Source organism: Trypanosoma rangeli (assembly GCF_003719475.1).
Source record: "Trypanosoma rangeli strain AM80 chromosome Unknown Tra_15.4_contig_00087, whole genome shotgun sequence".
Lineage (NCBI taxonomy): Eukaryota > Euglenozoa > Kinetoplastea > Trypanosomatida > Trypanosomatidae > Trypanosoma > Trypanosoma rangeli.
In genome coordinates, this window is record NW_021705829.1 from 19,337 (window position 1) to 40,581 (window position 21,245).

A 21,245-nucleotide genomic window follows, 5' to 3' on the forward strand; every position below is an offset into this window, starting at 1 on the left:
CGTATGCTGTTTCCCGCGTGTCGGACTCTAATGGTGTGCATTCAGGTGAGGGAAGCGGTGGAGCAAGGGGTGCGTGCACGAACCGTGGGTGCTGTGCTGTGTGTCCGTTAATGGTTGCGGGTAATGGTTTTTTTGTTTTTGTTTTAGACTCTCCTCCATGCGCTCACCAAAAGAAGAAAATAGAAACAACGACGTAAAACATTTTATTATTTTGCTGGAGTTTTTTTTTTTTTTCTGGTGGTGGTGGTGGGGGGGGGGGGCTTTTCTCTCTCTTGAAGGGAAAGGCGCGTGGTGTGGTGGCACAGTTGCTCAAAGGGAGGATTGTGATTTTAACCCGACGAGGAGGAACCACCTCCGTAACCGACAGGGGGCACACATTAACCTGAGGCGAGAAGGAAGTTCAGAGAAAAACGCCGCGTAACGAACAAAAGCAACCACAACAGAAGAAACAAAAAATAAAAAGGAAAGGCCACAATGATGTACCCAAAGTTGTTGGCGTCGCAAGAACTTTCCCTTCGACGCATTACGGTGCAGCAACACTGCCTTTCCATGCAACTTTTGGACCCGGACACGAATAGTATGAATCCATCCGTCAACAGCCCCAACACCAGTGTGAGTAGTACCTCCCTTCCGCGACAGGTATCGGCTCGCAGTGAGTTGACGTCGCCGTTGACGCTAAGCAGTGCAGGACAGGTTGGCGCCTCGTTTCCTCCAACCAAAACTGTCGCTTCTTCCCTGACCCCAATCGCTGGGTATGGGACGAACAGCACCGCACCGGCTTCAATTGCGCGTCCAAGCATACGAGTCCGCTCAGAGTGGAGTTCAGCACTGGAGGATATCGGGCTATTTGTTTTCCCGGCACGGCAACTACACGGTTCCCAACCGTCTACGCGGCGACATGTAACGGTGCGGTACGTTGCGGATCAATACGATCATCAGTGGATTGCGCAGAGGCAGGCGTCATCCAATTCGGTGTTGACAAAGGGTAAAACGGGAGGCATTGGACACTCAGCGACCACCTCACTCTCTCCGTCGCCGCGTGCATCTGCGTCTGCGTCATCAGAGCGTCAGAAAATTTCGCTTTCTATTCTCGAGGATCTTATAACAGCATTTGAAGTAGGCTCCTACTGCAATCCTGAGATTCCCGTGCAGCGACAGCCGGTTTCAAGCTTTAATGGTGTCATAGCGACTGGGGCAGATACGTCAGTGGTGGAGGAGGTGCGTCAGTACTGGTTAGGCAAACGGCAAGCCCTGGGTGGCAATGTGCCGTGTATTCCATCGCTCCACATGAACGTCCAAGAGGATAACCAAACATCATTGTGCCATAAGGAGCTTCTTCAGTTTTGTCCATTGCCGTTTAATCACAGAGACTGGTCCACTACGGTACTGCAACGCCGTATACCACGGAGTATTAATGTAAAGAAGATGACTGAGACAAATACTGAAGTGGTTAAAACTCAAGAAACAGGGCTGTTGGGTCGAAAGCGCCCGCGGCTTGACGCTGACAAGGCAGCATCGCGTGAAACGGTGGGTCCTACAACAGAGGAGGAAGACGCGGCAGCGAAGAAGGAGCGTCACGCACTACTTTCAGCTGGGTTGAAAGTCGCGCGGGCGGTACTGGAGCGTGAAGAAATAAAACTAACTCACACGCATCTCGCCCTCTACGAGTTAGCGCTTCTGCGGCAAGCCGCGATGGAAGGGTGTGACTTCCTGGAGGGGGGTGCTTCGTCGCCTTTTCACGCACCCTGGGCGAGTGATGAAGCGCTACAGGAGGATTGGGAGACGGGAGGTTGTGATGTCGTGGGCAGTGGGATTGCTGCGGCAGTGGTGGAAAGTGTGATGGCCATTGGCAGAGGATTGTGCTAACCAACAATGGCGGTGGTGGGTGGGTGGACGTATATGAGAGAGGCAAGTATAACAGGCACCTACACACACCGTGGAAATGTGAGGGATGGAGATGAATTGAGATGCGCGGGGGGTGGAGAGGAGAGGTTGGTAAAGCAAAAAAAAAAAAAAGTATGCGCATGTTATTTTTGTTTTGTTTCTTCGTTCATCCCATCCGTTTTGATGTCAATTGGGGTGTGAGATCTCATTTCTGGGTTTCTTCTTGGGGTGGTGGGTGTGTTGTATTCGCTGGTGGAAGTAGATAAAGGTGCAAGGTGGTTGTAATACTTTTAGATATTCAGGACCATACGAAGGTATTTACTATTTGGCGTGGGCAGAAGAGAAATTTCACAGGGACCATCAATTAACAGCAAAGGGTCAGTTAGAGAATTAAAGGTGTGGGAGAATAAATTTTATACCCTCCATATAACCTTACAGAAATGCTTCGCTCACCTCAGCCACGCCTTCCGCAGCAGGTTCCTGGCGGGTACCCGCCGCCGCCCCAAACTCAACAGCAAAGGTCAGTGACTGCGCAACCCCCCGCACAAGCAAAGCAGCCGCAGCAGATGGAGCATCAGGATGTGGTCCACGATACACAGTTTGACTACTATGGGCAGCTCCTTGCGACTGCAAGTTCCGATCGCACTGTAGGCATTCATGTTGTCCAAAACGGTCAGTTGCAGCGTATTGCAACCCTTACGGGCCATGAAGGGCCCGTCTGGATGGTAAGTTGGGCGCATCCTCGATTCGGCATTGCGCTTGCCTCCGCTGGCTATGACCATAAAGCAATTATATGGAAAGAGGTGCCTCAGGGTTCGAAGCAGTGGGCCCCAGTACACGTTATTGACTGTCATCATGGTAGCGTTAACGCTGTGAATTGGGCCCCGGAAAGCGCGATGGTAGCAACTGCCAGCAGCGATGGAACCGTGGCGGTGACCACGTATGAGGGTGGTGTCTGGCGTGAGAGCTTAAAGCTCAGCAACAATAGCAACAATATTGCCCATGCGATGGGGGCGACGAGCGTTTCGTTTGCACCTGTTTGTCCTGCATTGAGTGATGTTACACTGTTGGTTTCTGGAGGCTGTGATTCACACGTGCGATTGTGGTGTCTACATGAGGCAAATCCAACGGCACATTCCTTTGAACTTTTGGACGCTTTGGACGCTCATACCGATTGGGTACGCGATGTTGCATTCTCCCCTCTCTGCGCTGCAACGAGGCACGCCGTCATCGCCTCTTGTGGACAAGACAAGAGCGTTATCATCCACCGCAAGCCATGGGATCAAATAGAGGCTCTCATTCAGGAAAAACGACAGAACACTAGTGGAAGTGGGATGCAATTGCAGTCAATGAAGGAAGTTGGCGGCACGTGGGAACGCAGTGTGGTGCTTTTTGACGAACCGGTGTGGCGCCTATCATGGTCCCCGGCAGGGGAAATGCTGGTGGTGACAACCGGCGACTCGGAGGTGTATGTTCTTCGCGAAAACGGAGAGTTCACGCAGCCGTGGCTGAAAACGCCTCTCAGCGAGTATCAAGAACAACTGCAGTAGTAAGAAAAAAAAAAAGGCACAGCAACGCAGAAGCGTTAAACCCTTTAGAAGAGACTGAGGGAGGCGACTGTAATGGGGGGTGAATGAGTGGGTATCAGAAGAGGAAGAGGCGGGGAAGGCAAGATCAACGTGGAGTCACAACGAGTGAGGGAGGATTGAACATCTGCGTGTGAAAGACGGAGATGTCTTTTTTTTTGTTTGTTTGTTTTCCTTCAAGCATTATTGACGGTGGTGTTGGAGAGGAAAAGGAAAGGAGGTACAATGGGGTTCCCGCTGTTTTTTTCCTTCTTCTTGGTGTTGTATTATGTGCGTCTGTCTCTCTGCCCGTGTGTGCAGAGTTGTGTGTGAGCTGGAAGCTTGTCGGTGACGTGCAGGTTGGACGTTTATTCCAATGCAGCAAACAACCAGGCAGAAAAAGTGGGTGCGTCAATGTACACTGGGAAATTCATCTCTGCTACGCGGTTAAGGCGCCTGTGCGTTCCCATGTTTACTGGCATCACCCCTCGCTCTTGCGCATACGACACCAATCACCCAGTCTCTTCCCCATTAGAAGAGACACGGTGCATGTGCAAACTCCATCAATAATGAGAGGTGAACCGGTGCCGTCGCCCACACACAAACACAAATTTAAAACAAAAACAAAAAAAAAGGATCTTGTTTTGCGTCCTCGAGGAGATGTATGCGCAGAGACACGTTCCAAGAGGAGGGTGCGGTCCGTGCGTAAGTACATGCAGTGAAAGGAGAGGAATGAAAAAGATGACAGGAAAAAAGGAGGAAAAAAAAGAGGAAGAAGGAGGGAAAAACAATGAAGAGTAAAAGGCAATTATATATATGAAAGACTGTAGGATGCATCGCCATTTTTCATTGTTTTGCTTTGCTCTTTTTTTCTCTACCTGTTTGTTAAATTTGTTGCTGGTATAATTTGTCTCTACCGTCCTGAACCTGCTTGCTTTGTGCCGCCCTGTTTGTAGACATATGTACGTCTCTCTTTACAGTGGTCGCTTTTTATGTCATTATTTTTCCTTCTTCTTGGCGGTGATACTGGAAGAAACGCAGAAGTACGGGCCCAGTGAAGCTGACGTGCAACTGCAGACGAGGGACCGACAACATATATATATATATTTGGACCAAAGTAGCTTTCTCCTAGTAGTCATGGGCGTCAAATTGGGATAAAGGAAGGCGGAAGATCCTTCTCCACAGCTGATGAACCCGCAAGTCGCGTTTCCGCTTAAAATATGTGTATAGTTATGCAGCTGCATCGGCGCAATTTATGTTTCTTGTTGCACTATGCAGCTTTGTGAGATGGCCCAGGTGCACGCGGCAGCTGATGTATTGCCCATACAACTTTGAGGTGTGTGGAACCTATTCTCGTTGCGAGGAAACAAGTGGAGGAGGGGCACGCAAGGAAGTTGATCGAGTACGTTATATTTTATTTATTATTATTATTTTACTTTTGTGTTGCGGTGTTGTTGTTCCTCTGTGTGTTTACCTTCACAGCAATGCAGGGTAAGCTCTGGATGTTTCAAAGCTGCTGGTTTTGGAGTATTACGGGATAACGTCAATTAGTAGACTGTGGGGCATGCTTTTAAAGCTGCCATACACTTTTCCGTCTGGGGTACTGGTGCTCATTGCCTCTGCCACGTGCGCATCGACGACGACACAAAAAAAAAAGTGTGTGTGTGTGTGGGAGGGGGGGGGGGAGTATATTGACCAGCAGCGGCAGGTGGTCAAGGGCTTGAAGAGGGTTTTTGTCTTGCACTTGCCTGTATGAGTACTTTTGTGTTATTCTCACCATTCCTTCCATTCTTTTCTTGCGCTTTGTGCGCGTTGATGGCTGCTGGGGCGTGTGTAAGACTTTTGTTTCTCCTGGACCTTGTCTGCAGTGAGGCCATTGGCTTCCTGTCGGCGTGGAAGTTTGTCACGCTGATATTCTTCTCCATTACGTTCGACGAGGACCCATGCGTGTGCGGTGTCCATGCGCATATATAAGTGAGTAGTCGAGACCTCATGTGCAAATCAATTGGGGAAACGAGGAGTGGGTAGGATAAAAAAAAAAACATTTATGCTCACAAATAACTCTGCCACTGAGAGGTAGTAGGAGAGGAGACGGCGGGAGAGAACTACACGCACGTGGGATGAGTGAGGAGTGAAGCGTTTGTATATTATTCTCAATCGACATTGTCGTGCGTAAACGGCGTCAGGCTGGGGGAAAGATTGCGGTTTTGAACAGGAAACAGTAAATAATAACGTGGAGTGACAGGTTCTTGGAGAAGAGAAAGAGGGAGAAGAAGAATGCATGTTGTGATTCTGCCGTAATGTCCATTGGTGTCTCTCCGTCACTTGGTTTTGTTTGCACCACCGTATGTGAAGACGTTGTGCCCGCAGTGTAAGCGACTTTGTCACGGATTCGCGTCATTGTTCCTCCTTTTTTCTCTTTGCAGCCTACACCGAAGGCGAACAATCCTTCCGTTCCCCGTTCTGGCTCTAGTGGCATGATGCGCGCACGCGTCAACATGGGCATTAACGTGTTATTTCACTCTTTCTTTCTTTCTTTCTTTCTATCTCTATCCTCCTCTTTATCTGCGAAACTTTGTGTGGCCTGGCGAGGATAGAGAGGAAGCAAGTGAGCTCAAAGATAAGGAATTAAATAAAAACATATTTTATTTAATTCATTCATTTACGTGTTTATTGTAAAGCCTGCGGAGTACGCCTGGGAAAGAAATCATGAGTGGCACTGCTGAGGTTGCTACTGCTGCTGCTGCGGCACCGAGTAGGCGCATGCCGCCATGGCTGTTGACGCCAGGCGGCCCTAAGGAGCCAAGCTCTGCGGAGTTTCGCGCCAAGATGGCAGCTCTCGCGGAAGAGAAGCGGGCCCTGCTTGCCGAGGTGAGGCAGATGCGTGCGTCACTGGGGCCGCGTGAGGGACGCGAGGCGACAGACAATGAACTTGCCGAGCTGCGTCAGCGCATGGGCGACATTGATGCCCGGCGTAAGATGGAACAAGAGATGCGGTTTAAAAAAAACGAGGAGATCCAGCGGGTTCAGAAGTTACACGACGAACGTCAGAGCCGCCTTCGCGAGTTGTCCGAAGATTTGGGTGGGTTCACAACACTGAAGGAGATTGACAACGCGATTGCGCTAATAACTCGCAAGATGGAGACAAGCGGCGGTGGGCTGGCCGCAGAGAAGCGCACAGTGCGACAGTTAAGTAAGTTGGAGGAAGCGAAGCGGTACCTGGTTGAGCTTCAGCCGCTTACAGAAGCCATCACTGAGGCGAAGCACCGCGAGGCAATGCTGCAGCGTGAGTGGCAAGAAATCAATGATCGCATCCGCAGCCTCTGGTCGGAATACAACGAGCAGCGGGCGACGAAGCAACAGAAGGAGCAAGAGATTCGAGTCACTGGGGTGAACCGATCAGAAGTGTACAAGAAATGTGAAGAGGTTAGCAGCAAGATTAATAAGCTAAGCGAGGAGATGAATCGTATGCGTGAAGAACACAATAAGGCCATGGAGGCATGGAATGCATGGCGGGAGGAGGCCCGGGCCAAGTATCTTGCAAAGATGGAGGCGGAGCGAAAAGAGCGGCAGCGGCGGTATCTTGAGCGCAAAAATGCTGCAAAACTTGAGGAGAAGCGGGCTCGTGCGCTTCTTCGTCAGAACCCGTATACGGTGGAGATTGATGCGTGTAAAACGTTGGTGCGCTACGTACAGGATCACAAGGTAATGGTGCAGCGGGAGGAGGCGGAGCTGGCCCGCAAGCAGGCTGCCGCGGCGTTTGACCCCTCCAAGTTCCTTCCAGAAGGCGCTGTTCTGCTGAACGACGGCAAAAAATTCACGGCCCCACAGAAGGGCGGCGCTGGAGGCAAACATAAAACGGTACAAACCCAGAAACAGAAGCCGGAGAAAGCTCCAAAGAATCGTGTGTTGCAGCACCCGGAAGACAAGATCCGTCTCTTCCAGCTCATCAATGAGGAGCCGCCAGCAGCTTTGGCTGCTATTGATGATGCTGTGGAGAGGATTCGCGCCAAACAGAAGGAATACGAGAGCCACATTAAGGTCGGCGAGCTGGAGCTCTCTAGCGATGACGAGGAGGATGAAGAAGCGCAGGAAGAGGAAGAAGCGGTCGCGGCAACCGAGGAAGAAGCCGCAAAGGGAGCGGACGAGGTGGAAAAGGTGGCAACCGGTGCTGCTGAAGCGGTGGTGCAAAGTGGCGAAGAGGAGGTTAAGGCGTGAAGACAGCAATAACAACCCCAGCAAGAGGAAGTAACAAAAACTTTGTGAAGAAGCGCAAGGATGATGAGGAGGTACTGGCGCAAGGGGGAAAAAGCCCACCGTGCGAACTGTGGTGTGCCGCTTTGAGGAGGGACATTCTCGCCTACGCACAACTGCTTGTCTGAAATTAATGGGCGTTTTCTTTGGTTTCTGTTGAAGCAGAAGCGCAAGGAATATACTATATATATATATATATATATTATATATATATATATGACAGCAAGGAAGCAGAGGTAGTGCCAGGCGTGGAATGGGAGGGTAAGACGCACGCCGGTCCGAGGCGTCGGACGGAGTCAGAGAGATTGAATAAAAACGAAATAGAAGTAACTTGAGAAGAAAATTTAACTTTTTTTTTTTTTTAAAAAAAAGGAGGAAGAGAAAGAAACTCAAGGAAACTGAGAGTCCCAGATGAAAGAGAAATACGCGTATGTGGGGTCGTGGCGTGTTGACTTGCATCCTCCAAACACACGTGAAGAGGAACGTGGGGAAGCAGCCCCTCCTACCAGAAGAGAAGAGGGACAACAACACCAATGAGTCCCAGCTGCTTTTTCTGCTCCTTTGGGAAGGAGAGTTGTCCAGCCTTTTCTGCGGATAAATACACACACAGGAAATTACTTTTTTTATAATTAAAAAAAAAACTGGAGGGGGGAGAATTGAGTGTGTTATATATTGTTTGCTTTTTGTAGACATGTTATTACCGCCCTTTATTTTTCTTTTTTCTTTTTTTTTTTGTCTTATTGTATTCTGCAAGACATAAGGCACTATTGAAAGTCAGGGGTTTTATTGCGGTTTATTTGTGCTGCTTATTTATCAGCAAAAAAGACAAAAAGGAAGATTCAAAGGAAATACATTTGGCAGCCCTTATGTCGCAACTTGCTCACAACGTTCAACTCTCCATTTTTGAGCCTGTCGCGCACTCTCGCGCCAACCGCATCATATGCACGATTGGCCCCAGCACGCAGAGTGTTGAGGCCCTGAAAAGCCTCATAAAAAGCGGAATGTCCGTTGCACGCATGAACTTCTCACACGGCGGTCATGAATATCACCAAACGACGATTAACAACGTACGCGCCGCTTCAGCCGAACTCGGGGTACATATTGGCATTGCGCTTGATACAAAAGGCCCAGAGATTCGTACCGGTCTCTTCGAGGGTGGTGGCGTTTCTCTCGCAATAGGTGACATCGTGCTAGTGACGTCTGACCCTGCCTTTGAGAAGGTTGGGACGAAAGAAAAGTTCTACGTGGACTACCCTCATCTCGTCATGACAGTGCGTCCGGGTGGCTTTATTTACATCGACGATGGTGTGTTGAGCCTGAAGGTGTTAAGCAAAGTGGATGACCGCACACTAAAGTGTCATGTGAACAACGCACACTATTTGACAGACCGCAAGGGATGTAATTTGCCGGGATGTGAAGTGGACTTACCAGCGGTGTCGGAAAAGGATCGCGAGGATTTGAAGTTTGGCGTGGAGCAAGGCGTTGATATGATTTTTGCTTCTTTCATACGTACGGCAGAACAGGTGCGGGAGGTGCGTGCAGCGCTTGGTGAGAAAGGCAAGGATATACTTGTTATCTCCAAAATTGAAAATCATCAGGGTGTGCAAAACATCGATGCGATCATTGAAGCCAGTGACGGTATTATGGTGGCGCGCGGTGATCTTGGTGTGGAGATCGCGGCGGAAAAGGTTGTCGTGGCACAGATGATTTTAATAAGCAAATGTAATGTGGCTGGTAAACCCGTCATTTGTGCAACGCAGATGCTTGAAAGCATGACGACAAATCCTAGGCCCACGCGTGCGGAGGTCTCGGATGTTGCCAATGCGGTTTTTAATGGAGCTGACTGTGTAATGCTGTCTGGAGAGACAGCAAAAGGCAAATATCCAAGTGAGGTGGTGCAGTACATGGCCCGTATTTGTGTGGAGGCCCAAAGTGCCACAAACCAGGCTGTTACGTTTAATAGCATCAAAAAAATGCAAAAACTTCCCATGTCCCCAGAGGATGCTGTGTGTAGCAGTGCCGTAAATTCCGTGTATGAAGTTCGGGCAAAGGTCTTGCTGGTGTTGAGCAACTCTGGCCGCAGCGCGCGACTTGCAAGTAAGTACCGCCCAAACTGCCCAATCGTCTGCGCCACAACTCGCATGCGGACGTGCCGTCAGCTCACAATCACTCGATCCGTGGAACCTGTATTTTACGACGCCGAGCGCTACGGCGACGACGAGAGCAAAGAGAAGCGAGTGCAACTTGGCGTAGAGTGGGCCAAGAAGAGGGGCTACGTTGCCCCAGGGGATCTCATGGTGGTGGTGCACGCGGACCACAAGGTGAAGGGGTATCCGAACCAAACCCGCATCATCTACGTCAGCTGAGTTGTAGTTGAAGATGGAGGGATAAATAAAGGAAGTCAATTCGGGAGGAAGGGGGCGAGGCGGCACCAGCATTAAAAAAGAAAATAAAAGAAAAAATAAGAGAGTTGGTGAAAGGTATTTGCGTGAAGACTCAATTGTGATTTACCAACAACAACAAAACGAAAGAAATAGAAAAGGAGGTGTAAAGAGACACCGCATTTTTTTTCTTCCAGAACGAGGAGTGAAGAGCTTTGATGTGAGGGTGGAAGCGAAGACACAAGGGATGCCGTATCTATCCATGTCTATCGAGGCGCGCAAAGCACACCAATCAACAGGGCAGGCCCAGCGCCAAAAAGACAAGAAAAATGTTTTTAAAAAAAGTAAACTAACTAAACGGATTTTTCGTTTTTTACCCTAATTTGTGGCATTAAACCGAGCCAATGCGCGAGAGAGAGAGGGCGAGACAAGAGACACCACGTACAAAGGGATATGTATATAATATATATAAGAGGTGTATTCTTGGCTTTCTTTGCGCTGCTGAATGTGAGAGTGAAATAGGTATGCTGCTTCCGAAAATCCGCATTGACAGGTCTGGCTCACAAGGAACGATTTGAGTTGAACTTCTGCCCATGTGCACAAGTGCAAATCTACTTGCGTGTATACCTCCGTCCGTCGAATGCAATGCGCGCACAACAAGCACGCTCTGGCACACACCGTTCAGTACTTCATACGAAAATTCCATATTTTTTATTTTTTATTTTGTGAGGTTCCCTCGCACATCCCTTAAATGAATAAAAGCGGCAAATGCTTCCTTTTGTTTTTTTTTTGTTTTTTTTTTTTCCTTTGATTGTTGTTCTCTTCATCCTTTATGCTTCGTGGTGGGGCCACATTTTAGAGTTTGCATGCTTGCCTTGCGCTTCCTTTCAATCCTCCCGAAAGAGTTTTCCTCCTTCTATTTTTACAGGTAATTAAGGCTGCGGTAGATTTACCTACAAAAACAGGCGAGCCATGCAACCGCCTTCGGCGTCGCACAAAAAACTGGCGTATCAGACAATATTCCCGCAGTATCTAGATGCTAATCTTACTCCAAGCGAGGGGCGACGCCTGACCAGAACGCAGTCTGTGGAGAACCCGCAGCTTGAGGAAATTGTCGTGGTCTTGAGGGAATTGGGTTACCAGGACTTCTTTATTGAACGAAACCTCTCGTTGCCACGCTCGCAGGCGTGCAATAAATACGCCATCGTTCCTAAGGGATGTGTGAGGGTGGCGATCAAGCGGCCACAGTCAGAGCACTACATTCGTATGAGTGACTTCGACACACAGACGCGAGGTGTGACGGTGCAAGGCATAGGCAGTAAACAGGAGCTTTTGCGCCGCGTGGCGGCTGCGATTAAGGCAAGTTGCGCAGCGCGCCCACAACCCGTGTCTTTTGCTGACGTCACGGGTGCCTCCGTGAAGAAGAAATCGGCATGCAGTTAACAACGAAGAAAGAACGAGATGCTGGTTGGTGAAACGAAAAGGAGAAAACTGAGGAAAGTGTTGTTCCGACCTGTATGCGGGGCTCTGTCCGCTCCTTTTCTCTCCCTCCATTCTTCTTCACTTAACCGGACGAAAACAACAAGAACCGGTTGTTTCTTCAGACTCTTGGAGGGGCGCTCTGCTTGCATCTCCCGCTGCGCGCATTGGACAAGGCAGGGGAAGCCCCCCACCTTTTTTTTTTTTTTTTATTTCCTTCTTTTGCTTCTCAGACTTTTGCAACAACACGGTAGGCACTGTGATGGATGGCCCCTGGCTGCGTGGGCGGACGAGGCGGTGTGACAGTGGCGCGCCGAGCGGCTCTTGGTTTTTCTTGCCAAACGCCTGAGGTGAGGTAGGGGTGGGGGTGGCGGCGCCATTAGCACGGAACGGGGAGACGCAGTATGCAACGGAGGAAAGGAACAGTGGCGGCGGCTCTGATTGCCACTGTCGCGCGAAGACGGGTTTGTTCTGCAATGTTGTTTGCCTCTCATTCCGGCTGGAGGATTTGGGGGGGGGGGGGTGCCCCCAGAACGCTTCCACCACAAGGTGGCGAACCCCCGGCATGCCGAGGCAATAGGGGCCGCACGCCAACGACATGAAGCCAGCCGAGGCACCTAAGAAGCTATAGCGGCAAATGGCAGGGACAAGTAGTTGTGTAACGGAGGGTGCGGCGACAAATGGAAAGTTCATAGCTTTCTGTTTGGGGTGGTTGGGGGGTGGGCGCTGGCGGTGTGCGACTCTGCATCGCGCCGTGTGGGTATGGGTGGGGTGGCTAATTTGCACATGTGTTTTTCTCCTTCCTTTCTCTTTGTGGCAGTTCGCCGCCGGCAAGGGACCCCCCTTGTGCTCAGCGGAGGTCGCGCCCGCTGCGCATGCGGCGCCCATCCAAGAATGCCCTTCTTCTTGTTAACAGTATTTGCTTCTTGTTGATAGCCACATGGCTTCGTTAGGCTCTGATGCACAGGCGACGAGCAATGAACTCGTGACCGCCATAGAGGAGTTAAAGGAACGGCGGGCAGAGATCGAACAAAGCATAAGGCGCGATGAGGAGGAGCGAAATCGGGTGGTTGCCGAACTAAAGGCGTTGAACGCCCGCCTGGCCGCCATCGAAGATAGTCTAAAGCAGAAAATGGAAGCGAAGTTTGTGGTCGAAAAGGTCATCCATCAGACCTCAGAGGGGTTCCGAGGTATTGTTGAGGCATCTCGAAGGCTGCTCAGCAATCTGCGGGAGGAATCCTCCGTTCTCCCTCGCGGTGTTGGTTCGTAGGCGCGGAGGGGCCGTAATAAAAGGTATCGATGCGGGAATACTATATTATTATTTATTATTATTTTGTCGCTGTTGTATTTCCCTTCACGCAAAGCCATACCAGACCATACAAACACCCTTTTCTGCCCTTCTCTTTTGTCCCATTTCTCTGCTACCCCCAAAGGGGCATGAGCACATCGATGGTTTGATGCTGCACGCCAGACGCGTGGGTCGTGGAATTGCCCCAGCGACTACAGCCGCCTGTGGAGCACCAGCCGCAGCCTCGCGTAGGTTCACACGTGGTAGCCCATATCCCGTAGTTCAACCCGGCGGCCACGTAGAGCACCATGTCCGCGCCTGTCATTCCCGCCGTCTTCTGATGCGCTTCGGGGACCTTGAAGTATTGGCAGTTCCCCTGCTTCTTTGCGAACGGCAACACAACAAACGGAGTCTTCACGCGCTGAACGAGCAAACGTTCCGCGTGCAGTTTGACGGCCACAGGAATAATCTCATCCACAATGGTTTTTATCATCTCCGAGGTCAAAACATCATCCTTCGTGCGCGATGAATTCTTTCCCCTGAAGCCCGGCTTTGCTTCATTTTCTTTGGTGCAGAACTTGTCGGCGTCCTTCAAATCCTCTGTGGACACCGCGATGCGGATGGGCGCCCAGTCACTCTTGCCCTCTTCCTTTGCGGCGACGGTGTACGCCTGCGTTGCGCCCTGCCCCTTGCGCGGCAGCTCACGCACCATCGCGGTCGGCGGTCGGCGGTCGGCGGTCGGCGGTCGGCGGTCGGCGGTCGGCGGTCGGCGGTCGGCCGCTCTCCCAAAACACCTCGTCGAAGGCACGGCGGTGTGGGACCTACCGGCGCTGCACGCCAACAGCAGTAGGAACACTGCTAGTGAGAGAAACGGCGCCGCCCCGTGCTGTTAGCGTATAGGTTGAAAACGCGGCTATCCCCGCTCCTTCTTTGGTGGCGCGGGGCTCCCCTGCAAGCGGGATAGAGGGGAAAGATGGGAAAAAACAGGCAAAGGGGGGCCGTAACCGCGAAAGAAGTAGGCCGCTGGGCAAAAACACACGCGAAACTTGTCACAATGCCTGTGGAAAACGGGCTGTGCACTAGGGCAAACACAATCCTGGCGCGGCTGGTTGCGGCTAGCGGCCGTTTTCGCCGCAGCGCACCCACCCCGCGCGTTCCATGGTTTCTTTCTCGCCCCGCCTACTCATCCTCGAAGTCATCCGAGTACTCGGGCCCTGAGGCGGCGGAGTACATGGAGGGCGGCTCGGCGCTCTGCGTGTAGGAAAGCGTTGCACTACTCGCGGTGGTGCTGCGAGAGTCGCTGGCTGACGAGGGTGCCTCTGCGGTTGGCGGCTGCAGGGGGCGCGTCGTGAAATTGAGCGGGGTAAAGACCCTCTTCTTGTACGGCACGGGTGTCTCCTCATAGGCCCGGACGATTTCCACGCGGACCACTTTCACGGCGGCCTCGTGCTGCCGCTTCTGGCGCTTCTCCAAAGCCTTGCGCGCCGCCTCTTCTTCACTCCAAATGGCCATTAGAAGCTCCACTTGGCGCCTAAGGGAGTGCAGGTGAATTGCCAGCTCCGCTCTGTCCTCCCCTGCTGCCACGCCCTTCCGAGGCTGGGGCAGGGCTTCTGCAAGCCTCTGGCTCAGCTCGTCCAGCGCCGCAGCCTTCGACGCAGCCCCCTGCAATTTCGAACAAAAACGCTCTAACGTAGTTGAAAGCAGCGCCTCCACTTTACACAACTCCGGTGGCGCGGGCGTTTCAGCAGCGCTGCCGCATCCCGGCGCGATGGTGGCAGTGTTGTTGTTCCCGTGGGCCCCGCCAGGGCCCACAGCAACACTACAAAACGTGCGAGTCTTTGTGGGCTGGCTGTGTTGTGGTAGCGCCCCGCTTCGGGGGCATGCCGTGGATGTCGTGCCCTCTTCCCCGTGGGGCGCACAAATGGCACGAGCATTGCCGGTTCTGATTGCCTCGCCAATCGCCTCGGCACTCCGCGAAACGCACTCTTGCTCCCGCTGTATTGGGTGGCTGCCGTGCTCCTCGCCAGCCTCGTGGGGTTCCGACGCCGTCTGAGAAGTGTCCGCCTCACTCTGCGCGGCGCCGCCCGTAGACTGAATCGCCCCAGCATTAGGGGCCTGTGCCGCGGGGCGGGCCGCCGCTTCTTCTTCGCCACGAAGTACCAAAAAGACCAACTTATTCCCTGAAGTTTCCTCGTGCGGCTCGGTGGGCTTCATGTTTTTGGAACTTGGAAGAGCGCCTTCGCCCGTCCCGCGGCATGGTCCATGCTTCTCCGACACGGCCAAGGAGGAGAGCCACGACGACCCCTCGGCCCGACCCCGTCGGCCCCCCTCAGCCGGAAGATCATAGGGGCACCGCAACGCTGCGCACGCCAAACGAAATTGCAGGGGGTGGAGACCGCCCCACTTGTGCCGCCCCCCGCCCGCAGTGGCAAACATGGATCGTGGCAAACGCCCCTCTAGTAAACGCCCGGCCTTGCGTCGACGAGAAAGAAAACATGATGTAGAAAGAAAGGAAAATACAAGAACAAGCTGTTCCCAAAATAACGACATACAGAACCCAACGGGAGTACGCGCGTCGTGCGCAACCTGCCGCCGCTACGCCAAGAGAAACGTCAAGACCCTTTTCTTTCTTCTTTCACTCACCACATTTCTGTCCAGCCACACTTTTCCTCTCAGCGGCTCACACCCACCCCGTTCACCAGAACGCACTGGGAAGAGAAGTGGTAAAATAATAATTGACATATATAAAACGTGCGTGCGCGTGTAAATCGCAAAAAAAAAAACGCAATAGATGAGCCATATGCTGAAATAACTTTGGACAATGGTGGAGATCCAAATATGTGTGTGTAAGTGAAATAAAAAACAAAAAAAGGAATCTGTGGAGAACGTTCAGACTAACTGCAATGGGTGCAGTGAGGAGAATCAACGTTAGAGAGTCTCAGTAATGACTGCGCCACGCCAATGGCACAAAGAAAGAGTAGACACAATAAAGGACGAGTGAAATGGCGTGGGCTTTTATTGTGTGTGTTGCTTCTCTCTTGCTCGCTCGCTCCTTGTGTGCTGTGTGACATCCTATCGTTTTCTACAACCTCATAAGACCACGATACACAACGTCTTCTGGTCGACCAATCACCACGACAGTCTGCGGCGCCGAAGTACGGGCTGCGTCTGTCAGCGTGACCGCCAACGACCTAAACGTATTCTCAGAGCCCATAAACCCGGTCGACTCACGGCGCACGTCGCACGTCACGAGGCCCTCTCTGCCGTTTGCCGGGTTACGCAGGATAAACATCATCTGTAACTTCCTCGGCCTTAGTCCCAAAAGATCGGAGAGTTCATAGGAACCGCTACGGATGCGACGGATGAGCGGAAGACGAAACCCCCCACTTTGGCAGTAGGCTTTAAAGTCCCCCGTGCGCGGGTGCGAGCCGAGGTGCTGCACAACCCTCTCGTTTCGCATGACAAGTGCGATGGATTGATTGTACACCGCGTTGGGGTTGATCCTAAATCGGCGAATCACCGCCAGGGCCACGGTGTAAAGCACCGCACTGCACAAGAAGCCACTCATAAATCCTAAGCGGGCAACTGTTGCTAAGCTGAAGCGCGAAAGCATGACGTAGCCCTTGAAGAACACGCCCACAACCACAAGGATGGCGCATACGATGGCACCTGTTTTGGCATAAAATATCACGGCATCGGCGGAGAAACCAAAGATGGTGCCTGTGTAATGTGTTGTTTGCTTGTCGAAGAGAACGTCTTCTACCTTCACATGCTTTGCCTTGGGGCGCAGCATGCCAAAGAAACTGCGCTGCGCCGTGTAAAGGGAAGTGGGGCGGTGTGGTGCAACAACGACGGCAATGCGACCCAGCGCAGTGGAGTGAAGCGTCGCCTGCAAGAAAGCGGCGGAGTGGGTGATGCGTCGCAGCATTTCCTCCTCCTGTGGCTGCTGCGAAGGGCAAAATGCTTCTTGCTTATCCCCCGCTTTCCTTACTTCTACGTGCTTTGCTGCGCACTCCTCGTCTCTGACGGCCTCACTACTCCGTTACAAGAACTACTCGCAGTGACAAACACACACAGACACACACGCAAATTCAGAAAAGGCAAACACAAAAAGAAACAAAAGAAAAAGGTAGGGACCTCATAAAAAGCAAAACAAAAACAAAAATCAGCAACAGAGAACTGAATGCACGTGGTTTGCCATCCCGCCACACAGGCGGAGGGCCCTTACAGTTCCGTGCGAAGACACATACACATGTAAACCATAAAAAAAAAAAAAAAAAGAAGCAAATTGTTGTGATTGTTACTTGTATCAAAACATTTTTTGTGTGTTTCATCTTTTTATTATTCGCAAAGCAGGCCGACTTCAGAAAACACGCCACATGCATGCATGCATACCCCACCTTTCCCAGAGAGATATCGAGAGGGGAGGGGAAGGGACACATACAACGCACATCCCCTCATCACCCTTACCATTCTATTCTAATTTGTTTTCCTCTCCCTCCTCTCCCCCTCTTTCCTTCTTTGCTTTTTGTTCGCTACAGCTCCAGCGCATTGCTGTCCTTGCGTCTGTTGTACACCTCCAACGCAACGAAGTCGAAGGTTCATTAGCAGAATCCGGGTATGTTCAGATGTGGCGCGGCGCATGCGTGTAGGTGTTCAGAGGAGGTGCAGAGCGATACGCGGCCGTCATCCACAAGGCCCGCCATATCTCCCAAAGGAAACTCTTAATGCAATAATACAGCAGCGCTCCCACCCCCATAAGAGTGAGAGACCAGACACCGTCAGACAGACAGAGACTGAGATAACGTCCACCCCACAAGAAGGAAGGATGCGTATACTGCCGCAACTAACAATATGATGGGAGTGATGGCGTTGGGCGACGCCTACGCGCACACGCGCAAGCACTTGTGGGGCTCTGGCCCCTCGCCCCGTCTACAGTAGTTTTCCCAAAACAGCTGCAAACACAAACAAGGCCACAACGACTGCCAGTACTATCACCATACAACAAATTTTTCGTCGACTGCGTTTTTTATACTTGCGTGCCTTTCTCATCTCCTTTCGGCCAGCCTCAACAAATTGGGTTGTGCACTCAATGTTCTTCAGAATCACATCCATAATCTCCCCCTGCTCATGCACGAGAAATGCTAAATCGTTGAAGAGTTGGTTAAGGTAACGCATCGACTGCTCAATGTGATAGATATCATTCCTTGTCTCGATGACCTGAGCCAAGACGTCTTTACTCTGCTGAAAAATGCTATTTGTAAGGTTACTCTCCAGCACTGCCTGGGCAAGCTCCTTCGCCGTCTCATCGTCTATCGCTGTGCCATCGGGGTTGGTGTACTTGATCTTTATGTGCCGCTCGGTCCGTGTGCGGTATTGCGCCCCTACCAAATTCTGCTGTCGCTGGTACGCCTCCATCGCCTCGCTCAGCCTATGCAACATGTACCGCCGCTGGTTTTCCTCAATACGTATCACACCAACAAACTGACTCTCCATTTCAGGGGTCAACTTTAGTTTGTCTGTCTCCGCCTTCATCGCCCCGAGAGTTTGAGAGGCGGCCTGCGCTGAGGCATTGATTTGGTTTGTCAGCTCCTCCACATCTTGCCGCATGGAGTCACTCTTCACCACATCAACATTACTCAGGATCGCCGAATGCTTGGCGGCAATCTCCTGCGTCAGCGTCATGATGCGGTCGATGGCTCCATCTATGTCGCCCACTAACTTGTAGAACTCCTGCAACGCCTGCGCCGCTTCCACGCTCTGCTCCGACGGGGGCTCGGTGACGGTGACCTTCGCAAAGCCCAACGCGTCCGATCCTGGCACCGGCACGCCGCCAAGCAAGCTAAAGCCACACACCGCCTGAAACTGAGCGAGGCGGTTCATCGATGCGTGACGATCAAGAGGGGCTTGGAGGCCTTGAGTAAAAAGGTCACGGGTGATATGCGTAGCAAATAAAGCACTAAGGCGTTGTAGGGGCAGCAGCGTCCCCAGCTCCCTCTCTGCCTGAACTGGATGATGTGCGTGTGTATTTTCACCAGCCCACTTGAATACACCAGAGCAAAATTAAAAAGCAAGGAAAAGCGTGTGTGTGTGTGTGTGTGTGTGTGAAAGGATGCACACACGAGATTTAAATATCCAAACTGGAAAGCAGGAGGACCCTACCTTTCGTTCTTACTCGGCAAAATTGCCTGTAATCAATAAAGGAGGCAAACACGAAAAACTAGAACGTCATAAACGAAGAATCAGCCCTCCCTTCTGGTTCATCTCCTCCCGAAGAAGGACCCTTTCTTGCATGAGTTGGTTACTGACATCTCGCAATACACTTCCCATTTCATCACAACAGAGTGGCTGAATCTGCGTGGGGAAGATCCGCAGCTGCTCCCCCATTACCTCCTGAACTGTATGACTCGCTTCAAGAGATCCCGCAACACGCAGCAACTTCGCCTGACGCATAAGCAGCTTGAACTTGATGGTGTGCAACCAGAGCCATTCTTTTCTTAAAACCAAATCTTCTTCTGTCCCCTGGGGCAACACAACGTTCCGCCACCCCAAAAGGCGCTGCAAAACATCAAATGCACGCGCACACCATCGAGCAACTTGTATTTGACGCTGCTGAAGGATGTTTGCATTGTACCCACTCGCCGATGAAGCATCAAACGAGGAGGTGGAAGAAGGTTTTATCAGTAGAAGAGTGTGTGCTGCATTGGCTGCGGCCACCACCGCCTGGCGATGCAAAGCATACCACACATGTAGAAGTACATGGGAACGAGGAAAAAGCGCTCGTTCATGTGCTAGTAAGGAATTATTGTATAACTCGTTCTCTTCAAAATCAACGGTGGTACTTCTTTGCAAGTGGAGAAGAAGGTTCAGATATCGATTCGCCGGTGCGATATCTTGTCCTTCCTGCGACGCTGCGTCACGGAAAAAATATATGATCTCGTCTTCAATATCATCCGTTTCCGCGCCTTCCATGCGATCCTCCATGGAGGGCGGTGGCCGCAGTGCGTGACGATACGGGTACAGAATTCCTTTCTGGGCCAACGCCAGGGCACGGTGATAGCAATCCATGGCATCTTGGGGATGCAGCAGAGGCGCCTGGAGCACCTCCCCACCCGCTTCTCGCATTTGTTCCGCCGGCTTAAGATAGGAACCATACAAAATAGAAGCAAGTCGGTCTGCGGTAAATTCATCATGTATGCTCTGCCACACCACCGCTATTCGTTCAATGGTAAATAGAATACGGCATAATTTCTTTGATGCATAAAGGTTGCCCTTAGCAGGTGGCCGGCGCGGCATCGAGGATGCCTTCCAGTCACCTGAGCAGAGAATTAACGTCATGGCTGTTGGAATTAGCGCAGTGAACTGTGGGGAACCCACAGCTACGTGGTGAATACATTGTTGCAGAGACTGCGGTGACCAGTGAACAGAAGCCAACTCCGTATTAAGAGGCCCTTTTTTAATCAAAAAAAATGGGGCCATCGACCCATCGTTAGAACCACTGTCAACAAGGCTAGTGCCAAACTCGCCTGCTACGTCGCTGCCGTCCTCGTGTGTCTGCCGTTTTGCGTCACACAGCCGCTGAAGTGCCTGTCGCGTTAACAGGCGAGCAAGCCCATTGCGAAGCAGAACCCTGAACTCCTTCGACAACTGTCCCCCCAGTGGGGCGTAGAAACGAAGAGATGGACCCATCACACGCTCCAATTCCGTCACACCATCAAGCGTCACATCATCGGTCTCCAACGCTCCCAGCGGCTCCCGCCCATGGAGCAGCGACGCCTCAACCGTCGATAATATAGGGGGCGGCCATGCCACAAATGTTTTTGCGTTGCGAACAACAAACTCAACAGTGGGAAGATGCTCACGGAAAGGCCCCACCGCGCCATCGTTCAGGAGAACCTCTGCCGCGGCACTTACCCGCAGAAGTACCGCCATTCTTCTGGCCTCCTCGGCGTGGCCCACATAGTAGGAAGACATGAAAAAAGAAAAAGAGAAAACAAACGCCCACCCGGAAAGAGTAAAGGAAGAACCAGGAGGCATGGCGGAAGAGCACACAGAGAGTGATAAACATAAATCCCCACATCTCTCTGTGGGGACGCTCCCCTCGCTGCAGCCAGCCGTCCCAAAAGCAATTAGCCGCCCACATGTATGTGATGGCGGCATTCTTTCGTTCTTGTTTTTTTTTGTCGCTTCCGTACCTATTCTGCATGTCGCTCTTCTGCATTTGCCACAGGGGCTGTGAAAAATGTGTAAGATTGAGATGCAGGCGCTCCGCATAGTTTATTCCCCCGTATAAACCCTTGGAGCAGCTTCAGGCCACAGCCGCGACCATCGCAGGTAATGATAGATGATGTCTTTGAAACAAATAGTTGAGAACACCCAAATACACACAATAGA

The 21,245-nt window shown here is 51.7% G+C and overlaps 12 protein-coding genes across 12 annotated transcripts in view, besides 16 other annotated features; 6 read left to right on the plus strand and 6 right to left on the minus strand.

The window, feature by feature from the left end:
• The first annotated feature begins 235 nt into the window (after positions 1–235).
• Positions 236–259: a microsatellite.
• A 215-nt stretch (positions 260–474) lies between these two features.
• Positions 475–1,866, plus strand: TraAM80_03351 (uncharacterized protein; the record flags this gene model as incomplete). Its single annotated transcript, XM_029380326.1, has 1 exon — positions 475–1,866. The coding sequence occupies one exon, from the start codon at positions 475–477 to the stop codon at positions 1,864–1,866; it is 1,392 nt and encodes a 463-aa protein (XP_029239858.1).
• A 458-nt stretch (positions 1,867–2,324) lies between these two features.
• TraAM80_03352 (protein transport protein sec13) lies at positions 2,325–3,434 on the plus strand (the record flags this gene model as incomplete). The annotated part of the gene is made up of 1 exon (XM_029380327.1): positions 2,325–3,434. One exon carries the CDS (start codon positions 2,325–2,327, stop codon positions 3,432–3,434), a length of 1,110 nt encoding a protein of 369 aa, XP_029239859.1.
• Positions 3,435–3,617: 183 nt separating this feature from the next.
• Positions 3,618–3,642: a microsatellite.
• Positions 3,643–4,047: 405 nt separating this feature from the next.
• Positions 4,048–4,083: a sequence feature (A-rich).
• Positions 4,084–4,171: 88 nt separating this feature from the next.
• Positions 4,172–4,234: a sequence feature (GA-rich).
• A 622-nt stretch (positions 4,235–4,856) lies between these two features.
• Positions 4,857–4,884: a microsatellite.
• A 1,078-nt stretch (positions 4,885–5,962) lies between these two features.
• Positions 5,963–5,998: a microsatellite.
• A 160-nt stretch (positions 5,999–6,158) lies between these two features.
• On the plus strand, positions 6,159–7,667 carry TraAM80_03353 (lipoprotein, type 6; the record flags this gene model as incomplete). The annotated part of the gene is made up of 1 exon (XM_029380328.1): positions 6,159–7,667. The coding sequence occupies one exon, from the start codon at positions 6,159–6,161 to the stop codon at positions 7,665–7,667; it is 1,509 nt and encodes a 502-aa protein (XP_029239860.1).
• A 212-nt stretch (positions 7,668–7,879) lies between these two features.
• Positions 7,880–7,921: a microsatellite.
• A 488-nt stretch (positions 7,922–8,409) lies between these two features.
• Positions 8,410–8,445: a microsatellite.
• A 124-nt stretch (positions 8,446–8,569) lies between these two features.
• Positions 8,570–10,069, plus strand: TraAM80_03354 (pyruvate kinase; the record flags this gene model as incomplete). The annotated part of the gene is made up of 1 exon (XM_029380329.1): positions 8,570–10,069. One exon carries the CDS (start codon positions 8,570–8,572, stop codon positions 10,067–10,069), a length of 1,500 nt encoding a protein of 499 aa, XP_029239861.1.
• A 75-nt stretch (positions 10,070–10,144) lies between these two features.
• Positions 10,145–10,170: a microsatellite.
• Positions 10,171–10,860: 690 nt separating this feature from the next.
• Positions 10,861–10,888: a microsatellite.
• A 168-nt stretch (positions 10,889–11,056) lies between these two features.
• TraAM80_03355 (signal recognition particle subunit SRP19) lies at positions 11,057–11,527 on the plus strand (the record flags this gene model as incomplete). Its single annotated transcript, XM_029380330.1, has 1 exon — positions 11,057–11,527. One exon carries the CDS (start codon positions 11,057–11,059, stop codon positions 11,525–11,527), a length of 471 nt encoding a protein of 156 aa, XP_029239862.1.
• Positions 11,528–11,758: 231 nt separating this feature from the next.
• Positions 11,759–11,787: a microsatellite.
• Positions 11,788–12,503: 716 nt separating this feature from the next.
• TraAM80_03356 (sporangia induced deflagellation-inducible protein) lies at positions 12,504–12,833 on the plus strand (the record flags this gene model as incomplete). Its single annotated transcript, XM_029380331.1, has 1 exon — positions 12,504–12,833. The coding sequence occupies one exon, from the start codon at positions 12,504–12,506 to the stop codon at positions 12,831–12,833; it is 330 nt and encodes a 109-aa protein (XP_029239863.1).
• Positions 12,834–12,876: 43 nt separating this feature from the next.
• Positions 12,877–12,896: a microsatellite.
• Positions 12,897–12,984: 88 nt separating this feature from the next.
• On the minus strand, positions 12,985–13,563 carry TraAM80_03357 (surface protease GP63; the record flags this gene model as incomplete). Its single annotated transcript, XM_029380332.1, has 1 exon — positions 12,985–13,563. One exon carries the CDS (start codon positions 13,561–13,563, stop codon positions 12,985–12,987), a length of 579 nt encoding a protein of 192 aa, XP_029239864.1.
• Position 13,564: 1 nt separating this feature from the next.
• Positions 13,565–13,629: a microsatellite.
• Positions 13,630–14,030: 401 nt separating this feature from the next.
• Positions 14,031–15,401, minus strand: TraAM80_03358 (uncharacterized protein; the record flags this gene model as incomplete). The annotated part of the gene is made up of 1 exon (XM_029380333.1): positions 14,031–15,401. The coding sequence occupies one exon, from the start codon at positions 15,399–15,401 to the stop codon at positions 14,031–14,033; it is 1,371 nt and encodes a 456-aa protein (XP_029239865.1).
• Positions 15,402–15,933: 532 nt separating this feature from the next.
• On the minus strand, positions 15,934–16,779 carry TraAM80_03359 (uncharacterized protein; the record flags this gene model as incomplete). Its single annotated transcript, XM_029380334.1, has 1 exon — positions 15,934–16,779. The coding sequence occupies one exon, from the start codon at positions 16,777–16,779 to the stop codon at positions 15,934–15,936; it is 846 nt and encodes a 281-aa protein (XP_029239866.1).
• Positions 16,780–16,914: 135 nt separating this feature from the next.
• Positions 16,915–16,939: a microsatellite.
• A 175-nt stretch (positions 16,940–17,114) lies between these two features.
• Positions 17,115–17,134: a microsatellite.
• Positions 17,135–17,783: 649 nt separating this feature from the next.
• TraAM80_03360 (target SNARE) lies at positions 17,784–18,734 on the minus strand (the record flags this gene model as incomplete). Its single annotated transcript, XM_029380335.1, has 1 exon — positions 17,784–18,734. The coding sequence occupies one exon, from the start codon at positions 18,732–18,734 to the stop codon at positions 17,784–17,786; it is 951 nt and encodes a 316-aa protein (XP_029239867.1).
• Positions 18,735–18,933: 199 nt separating this feature from the next.
• Positions 18,934–18,958: a microsatellite.
• Positions 18,959–19,079: 121 nt separating this feature from the next.
• Positions 19,080–20,825, minus strand: TraAM80_03361 (uncharacterized protein; the record flags this gene model as incomplete). The annotated part of the gene is made up of 1 exon (XM_029380336.1): positions 19,080–20,825. One exon carries the CDS (start codon positions 20,823–20,825, stop codon positions 19,080–19,082), a length of 1,746 nt encoding a protein of 581 aa, XP_029239868.1.
• Positions 20,826–21,159: 334 nt separating this feature from the next.
• Positions 21,160–21,245, minus strand: part of TraAM80_03362 (uncharacterized protein) — a gene marked incomplete at both ends in the record, with an annotated part of 300 nt that continues 214 nt past the window's right edge. The window contains one exon of the mRNA XM_029380337.1: positions 21,160–21,245. This exon is cut by the window's right edge and continues 214 nt beyond it. Within this exon, the coding sequence (XP_029239869.1) occupies positions 21,160–21,245 (86 nt within the window).